Source organism: Carcharhinus amblyrhynchos, chromosome 8 (genome assembly GCF_965287045.1).
Source record: "Carcharhinus amblyrhynchos chromosome 8, sCarAmb.v2.hapA, whole genome shotgun sequence".
In the NCBI taxonomy this organism is placed as follows: domain Eukaryota; kingdom Metazoa; phylum Chordata; class Chondrichthyes; order Carcharhiniformes; family Carcharhinidae; genus Carcharhinus; species Carcharhinus amblyrhynchos.
In genome coordinates this window covers 93799383-93807682 of record NC_137331.1, presented here as the reverse complement: position 1 = coordinate 93807682, position 8300 = coordinate 93799383, and the positions used below count along the sequence as shown (strand labels likewise).

Below are 8300 nucleotides of genomic sequence, written 5' to 3'. Positions count from 1 at the left end.
TTTCCACATCCTCTCTGAGGCTTTGACATCCTTCATAAAGCATGGTGCCCAAAAATTGAACACAATGAAGGCCTAAGCAATAGCTGGTCAACATTTAGCATAATTCTCTGATTTTGTACACAGTTCTGCCACTGATAAGCCAAGTATTCTATTTGCTCTTTCAACAATCTTCTCATTTTGTCTTTCAAAAATTTGTGTACTCAACACTATAGGCACATGTCTTCCTGCACCCCTTTTAAATTAAGCCGTATGGTTCATCTTACCACTCTTCATTCTTCCTGCTAAAATCTATCACTGCATACTTCTCTACTTTAAATTTCATCTGCTATGTACCTGCCCATTTTACTAGTGCATCTATGTCCTCCTGAAGTTTGCAACTATCCTCCTTGTTGTTTCTCACATTCCTTGATGTTTTGGCATTTGAGAAATAGCCACCCGCTTTCTATTTAAATATCCATAGAAACTCTCACTGTTTGTTTTTATGTTGCATGCAGGTTTTCCTTCAAATTTCATTTTCTTCCTTCTTATGAGCTTTTTAGTCTTTTGCTGCTGGATCCTAAAAGCTTCCTAGTCCTCTGGTCTACAACTATCCCTTGCCACTTTGTAAATCATGATTTTCAAGAACCTTGGTCCCAGCATGGTTCAGATGTAGGCCATCCCAATGGTGCAGCCAATGTCCAACATCCCACGAACCAATACCCACTTCTCCCAAACCAGTCTTTGGGCCACGTACTCATCTCTCTAATTTTATGTACCTGTAATAACTCAGGAAGCCCAAATGGGAAGGAACATGGTTTATTAACAGAATGCAAAGTAAAACCACTACCAAGGTGTACAAACACTTGTGTCTACCTTGGACAAGTATAACAACACGTCACCTACATCTCTATCCCTATATTATTTAATTAGGGTTTTAATTTGTTTTTATTTCAACTGGTTTTTAGCTTTTAAATCTGTAAAATAGTTTCATTACTTTTAATCTGAAAGAAGACTAAAAAAATCAATTCAAATTCGCAATTACTTACCAGCCAATGCGATTACCATTGTCCTGTGAAGTCACTCCTGATTTAACTCCACTTACTGTCACAGGTCTGGCTGTCTCCACTCCTGAGAAGGTGAGTGCCTTCCCTATTACCTGCTGAACTAGCATGTTTGTGATTTTATGCACAGGGATCCTCTGACTACAGGTTTCTGCAGTGTTTTTCCATTTAAATAATATTCAACTCCTTTATTCTTCCCAGCAGACTGTGTAATTTCTTCCTACGTTAGATTCCATTTGCAAGCTTTTGCCCACTCACCAAACCTCTCTTTATCGGTCTGTAGATGCATCATAACATCTTTACCATTTGCCTAATTGTGTCATTTGCAAACTTGGCAATAGTATATTCACTTCCTTCGCATAGTATAGATTGTGAATGATTATGGTCCAGCACTGATCCCTGTGGCACTCCACTAGTTACAGATTGTCATCTTGCCCCTCGTATCCCAAGACTCTATCTTCTCCCAGTTAGCCAATCCTCTATCCATGCTAATATATTACACCCAACACCACGGGCTCTTACTAAGTAGCCTTTGTGCACCACCTTATTGAACCTCATGGTCTACTCCTATTTTGAACTAAAACATTAAGCAATTGAACTAAATCAGAGGTACTGCCAAAAATAATTCACAAATGAAACTTAAAACATTAAAACCAAAACGTGATTAAAAGGGTTGATAAGGCACCCCAGTCCCTGTGATGCCCAGCAGGCATGGAAAGCCCATATGGTCTACTCCTGCTCTTTGGGTTCCTGCCCACTGCCAAGTAAGGCCAATTAATGATCACCTAAGAAGTCATCCTATTACCACTGATATTAACCCTGCTGCATTGCCCCAGGTTTTGGTGAATTGTTAAACTGAAATGCCAGCTGCCTTCTGGGGTGGGTGCAAAAGATCCCAAAAGACACTACTCAAAGAAGTTGGGGGATTTCTCCAAGTGTTCTGCCCAACACCTACCCCTCATCAGGCATTGTCATGCTATGAGCATATTGTCTGCTGCATTTCCTTGTTTTACAACACTTCCAAAGTACTGGATTGTCCGCCAAGGTTGAGAATCTCCTGGGGTCTTGAAAAGGGACTTTTCATAAATGCAAGCCCTTGTTTCCACATACCGACATTGCATGGCGGAATCGCATTTTGAATTAAAATGCAAATACGTCCTACAGACAAGGAGATGGCTGAGAAACGAGCGGGAAAGGATATTCATTCTGGTGGCAAAGAGACAGCTTCCCTCCCGAGAGAATTAATTCCATCCTGTGTCCATGAACTGGGAGGAGAAGAGAGGCGTGTGCCGTCTGCAGATTTCTTACCACTTACACTCCGCCCAGAGTCTGACTCGGTCTGTTTCACTGAGCCAACGGGAAAGGGGGGGGGGGGAAATGCAGAGAATTGGGGTCTGTCTCTATAGCGAGAAGCTTTTCCCAGATTAAAACAAAACTGGAAGAGAGAGAGACTTAAAAATAAACCGAGCGGCAAGATGAACCGCCTCGGCCCCATTTTTTTTGTTGCAAATCACATATTCTGAAGGCTGGGATTGAAAGGGATTTTGAATGATTGGTTTCACACAGCCGCAGCTGCAGCCAGATCGAATCGCCTTAGATTGTCACAACTTGATACACAGCCTCTTCCAAAAGCAGCCTGTTTTTCTACACTCAAGCTATCTTTATTATTATTAAATAGCCGGTTGCAGAGAGGGAGAGAAGGGGTTCCCTGAACGCAGGTGAGATGTATGAATTTATTCCAATTGTGTGTTTTAGCTAACCGGCCGGCTTTTTGGTGCTGTGTGTGTGGCCGTTGTGTGGGTGTGTGTATTTATATTTATATATGTGTGTGTGTGTGTGTGTGTGTGGGTGGGTGGGTGGGGGGACAGTTTTGTGTATGGGGGGGGATGTGGGTGGCTGGCTGTTTTGTTTGTGTGGGATGGGGAAGGGGCTGATGTGGGTGTGTGTGTTGAACGGGTTGGGGGAGGTGATGCTGTTTTGTGTGTGTATATGTATCGAACGCTTTTGCATGTACTAAATGGGAGAAGGTCGACCGTGAGTCGGGGCTCAATTTCAGAGATGCGGGTTAAAAGCTACCCCTTATGGGGAGCTTTATAAAATTGCATGCCTAATTTTAGCCAGACCCCTGACTGGTTTCGCCACCCTGGCGGACAGATGCCGGGGATGTAAACTGACGTTCATCCAGCGATCCTTCAGGTACATTTATCATTGCCTCTCTCTCTTTCTCCGTAATAACTAGCACCATATAGCGCCCCCCTTCCCAAAAATGTGTTTTTTTTTAATCTACTCATTTGATAAATGTGCTTTTCGACCAGCCTGGGGTTGCGGATGGGGATTCTCCTGATTTGCATGTGTGCAAACTCTGCCAATTTGTTTGCATTTTGGAATATCCATTAAAATCGTGAGCAGTTGAACGGGCAGAGAGCTTTGCACGAATTAATCGAGCTTTTTCTTCCCCTCCCCTTAAAGGAGCCCTTCCCCTCTCTCCTCCCCTGCTCGGATTTATAATCCTTAAGAGATTGGTGGAAATCTGATCGGGCTAGAATGGGTACAGTCTTGTCTCTATCTCCCGGCTCTCGGAGGTCCAGTCTATTTGAGGATGGCACAGACTCCAAGTCCCTGAGTCACTACCACGCCATCCAAAGTGCCAAGACCAACGGGCAGAAGGACAAGAGTTTGAAACGCCACTCCATGTTCATCCCAGCCTTGACCTGGAAGCGGCTGGTGGCTTCCACCAAGAAGAAAAGCTCCCGCAAATCCAACCCCAGCAACTACCACCACCAGAACGACGTGGTCCACCTCAACAGCGAGAACGTGAAGAAGTCTCTATCCTGTGCCAACCTCTCCAGCTACGAACTCCAGGTGCCCGCTGACCCCCTGGGCACCAAGCAGGGCGTCTCCTCCATCAAGAAGACCACCTCCCAAAGCAGCGGGGCTGGCTCTCCCAAAAGGGTGATAGTCCAGGCTTCCACCAGCGAGTTGCTGAAATGTCTAGGGGAGTTCCTGTGCCGCCGCTGCTTCAGGCTCAAGCACCTGTCCCCGACTGACCCGGTGCTTTGGCTGCGGAGTGTGGACCGTTCCTTGCTGCTCCAAGGCTGGCAGGACCAGGCGTTTGTTACCCCGGCCAATGTGGTCTTCGTCTACCTGCTGTGCAGAGATGTCATCGATGGGGATCAGGTGGGCACCGAGCATGACCTGCAGGCCACCCTCCTGACCTGCCTCTACCTGTCCTACTCCTACATGGGCAACGAGATCTCCTACCCTCTCAAACCTTTCCTGGTGGAGAGTGCCAAGGATGCCTTCTGGGACCGGTGCCTCCGCATCATTGACAGTATGAGTACCAAGATGCTGCAGATCAACGCTGACCCTCACTACTTCACCCAGGTCTTTGCTGATTTGAAAAATGAAGGGAGTCGAGATGACTTTAGCAGGATTTCCCTAACCCTGGATCGGTGACTGGTGCAGGAGGAGGGGGAGAAAAAAAAGCGAGGGTCTGTCTGATCATCCGCCGCTGGCGGAGTTGCTGGTATCTTTAACTAAAACGTGAAGTTGAATTGAACCGGAGTTTAAAAAAAAACACCTCCTGATGGGTTTTGCCTGGAACTTCAGCCATCTCCTAAGATTTAACATCGAAAACGCCGACCACTCCTTTTGCTTTAAAGATGTGTGTGGACGGGAACCAACACTAACTGCAATTCTCCTCTTTTTAAGCCGGGTGCACTTCAAGTCGATGTGTGTGTGTGTGCAATTTTTCCACAATTGAGTTGTGTGGCGCCCTCTCTCAGTTAAACAGTACTGAGGACCCGTCCGATATCGGCAAGTTTTCCCCCCCCCCCCCTTTTTCTAAAACTGTGCCATGATTGCAAAAATGAATACAATAAAACAGTAATCAGGCAATTTATAGAGAAAACGTTTAATGTTAAAACCCTCTGGTGCATCCTAGGATCCGAGAACTGTGTGTTGAGGGGGGATTCTAGTATTTATTTACTGATGGCAATGCTCCCTTTTCAGACTTACTAATTTCAGTTAATATTTAAAAAAAACTGACATGTTCACTGTTTCTAAACATGATTTTAAAAGAATGGAAGAGAAAATGCTATTTATTGTGAATGTAACCTCTCAACACATATCCTGTAGTGTCCTTCCCCTCCCCTCATTAGTGGATTTTGGAGCTGTTAGGAAAATCCTGAGGAGTGAACCTTTTGAAAACCTCTCTCTTGCCCACACCGGGCGATTCCATAAGGAGAAGCTCAGTGCTTTCTAAGCAAATCTCTTCAGGATGGAGACGCTTTCTTTTATTAGGGCGGTCCTTATTCGCCAAAACTAGAGTTGGGCTGGAAGTGTCATCATGTGACCTCTCCCTTCCAAATTTTCCACCCATTCAAATAGCCTCTCCCGACTTTTCCCATTGCTAGTAACTGAATCCATGGCTGTCTTAGAAGGGGCAAATTTTTTTTTAACGGCCCAATGCTTTTCTCTCTTGTTGCCCACAGTTCTGGATGATTGGCAAGCCAGACTGTGAACTTGAGTTTGTGGAGGGAGGGAATGGGGATTGACTAGGAGCAAAGACTGGGAAACTTGTAAATAGCTTGATTCCTGACTCTAATATGGTGGAACTTTCCCTTTCTTGAAAAAGTCTGAATCTGATTTGCTGACTGGCACACTTTTAATATTGGTCACAAAATTTATGGAAAGGATATAAATCTGCATGAAACTTTCCATGGGCTTTTTGTTTTTTTTAGCAAAACAAATCAGTCAAAAATAGCAGAGCTCCTGTGAATTTCTCATGAGTAGCCTGGGGTCTCTGATGTTGGCTGATAGAATGGAGCTGTGCTTAACTGGCCTTGTCCTGTTGTATAAAACCAATGCTCCAAGTTTTTCCCCCATGGAGAAGTAGGTATCTCTCAGTTACTGTCGCTGCTTGTTAAATTTTGAACTCCTGACCAGGAGAACCCAGCATTGACTTCGAGTTAGACTGCTTTCCGTTCACTTTTTGCCTTGCATATGCGAGATGGATGGATGCATGCATGATAAAGAGTCTCTTTTAGTTTACAGGTATAGAGATCCTCCCTTGGGCTTGTGACCAGACAGTGATTAGTCTATTTTGTTTTGGAGGGGGGAGCAAGAGGAACATGGGACCATGGTTTTCTCAGTAAAATATTCATGTGGGGGGGGAAAAAAAGGGAAGTACGTATAGATATCAAAAAAAACACAACCTTTTGTGGCCTTCCGACATTCCAAGAGTTGTTGACAAGGCCAATGCTGCTACTAAATTCTGGAATATTCTATGTAAATATAATGCTACTGTGGTGAGCATGTGTGCATTTATATTTGAGAGCTTTTTATTTAAAATGTTAAATTCTGTAAATTTACATTGCAAATGTAAACTGCTTGTAAAACCATCTCTCTCAAATCTTTGCCTGTATTTGGGAGTAGGTTATTTTGTCAGTGTTATTTATTTATTTGTTTCTACTCTAACTTGATGACATGAATAATTTTGGTTAAGTTTGAGTCCCTCTGTCCTTCCACCTTGAGTTCAGACTAACTGGGGCTGTACTTACAGAGGAACCTTGCTTTTATCCTCAGTTACTGCTTTGTTTCTGAAATATTATGTATGGAAAATGTGGTCAAGACAGTTGGGCCTTCATTGTCTCAACGCTTCTTATTTATATATGTTCTTCTAAGTTCAATTTCTTCCCCCAATGGGGGACGTGGGAAAGAAAGAAATCAAACACTGATACTCAAAAGACCAGAAATTCAGAACATCTGTGAATGTAACAATTCTGGTGATCTTGACCTGTCACTTCTTGTTTTTACATGCAAAGATGATCATTTTATCTAATTGAGTTGGTTAGCTTGGTATGCTAGTCAAATCTATGTTTGCAAACCATAAAAGTTTACAGCACAAAAAGAGGCTATTTGATCCCTCATGCCTGTACTAGATCTTTGCTGTAATGATCCCAACCTAATCCTGTCCTCCTCTTCAAATATTTAGCATATTCATCTATTTACCTTCCTTTCAATCCCTTTTCATTCATCCAACTTACCTTAAATGTTAGCATAGCTGCTGCCTCAGCCACTACCCCTGAAAGTTAATCCCTGGGTGTCCCTACTTTGTATGAACGTTTTTGTCTCAATTCCAAATATTGTATCAATGGTACTCCACTCTCAACCATCGGGTGCTGAAAACATTCTGCTGCTAACTTGTTTTGGTGTGCCACGTGACTTCAATACCATCGATCGAGATGATATTTGCCAGACTTCACTCACTCAGTGGACACAATGTATCTTTTAGACGGTTCAGAGAAAAACAAGATTTTTCTCCCAGTGCCCTGGTCAACCTTCTTCCCCCAACTGCTACCAGTTTAAAACAAAAATAAAACAAACAATGACCTAGTTATTCATCTCGCTACTGTTTTGATTGTGTCTGAAAAATGTCACTTCATGAATTGTTTGAGGCATTTTAACAGTATGATCAAGCTCTTTTATCAGTACAGGTCTTTCTAGGCCTGTGGTTATCATTATTGACATTTTGCCAAGCTAGAATAGTTCCCAAGGAACGATATTAGAACAACCCCAAATTTGCTAATGAGAACTGATTTTTTTTTTGTTTTTAAAAGTTGGGAAATTTGAACTTCTCCCAGTACTATGACTTAATATTGTAGCAAACTCCACTGACACAAATAAATAGGGTTGTAACCAAACTTCACTTGATGTCATGGCAGCAGAGGGGGAGAGGATTTCACACACAATGGGCCACTTAACAGGTGGCCTTGGAGAATATGGATATAGAAACAACAGTAGGCCATCCAGTCCCTTCCATATTTGTTCTGTCATTCAGTTAGACAGGGCTGATCTGTACCACAACTTCAATTACCCAACTTTGTCTGATACCCCTTAATATTCCAGACTAATAAAGATCTAGCCATCTTGGTTTCAAAACTCCCAACCGGCTCTGCATCCAGAACCTGGCAAGTCTATTTTGAGGTTGCTAGTAGCACAAAACTAATATAAGAATGGCTTATCACAAGTAAATTGATACAAGTGACTAGGGTAAGGGCTGAAATCTGTCAGAGTATATTCTTTGGAGGAATACAGTAATTAGATAATGGGCTACGCTAGTGCATTGGTTCTGCTACTAGGTTACTGATTCATAAACCTGAAATAATAATCCAGGAACATGAGTTCATAATTTCGCCGTGGTGGTTGGAGAATTTTGATTTCAGTTGATGATTTAAAAAAAGGCCTTAAGTTTAAAAA

The 8300-nt window shown here is 43.0% G+C and overlaps 1 protein-coding gene across 1 annotated transcript; it reads left to right on the top strand.

Annotated features, from left to right (window-relative positions):
- Positions 1–3584: 3584 nt before the first annotated feature.
- LOC145347070 (cyclin-dependent kinase 5 activator 1-like) lies at positions 3585–4509 on the top strand. The gene has a single exon (XM_080194976.1). It carries the CDS (start codon positions 3585–3587, stop codon positions 4494–4496), a length of 912 nt encoding a protein of 303 aa, XP_080051102.1. The 3' UTR covers positions 4497–4509.
- The last annotated feature ends 3791 nt before the right edge of the window (positions 4510–8300 follow it).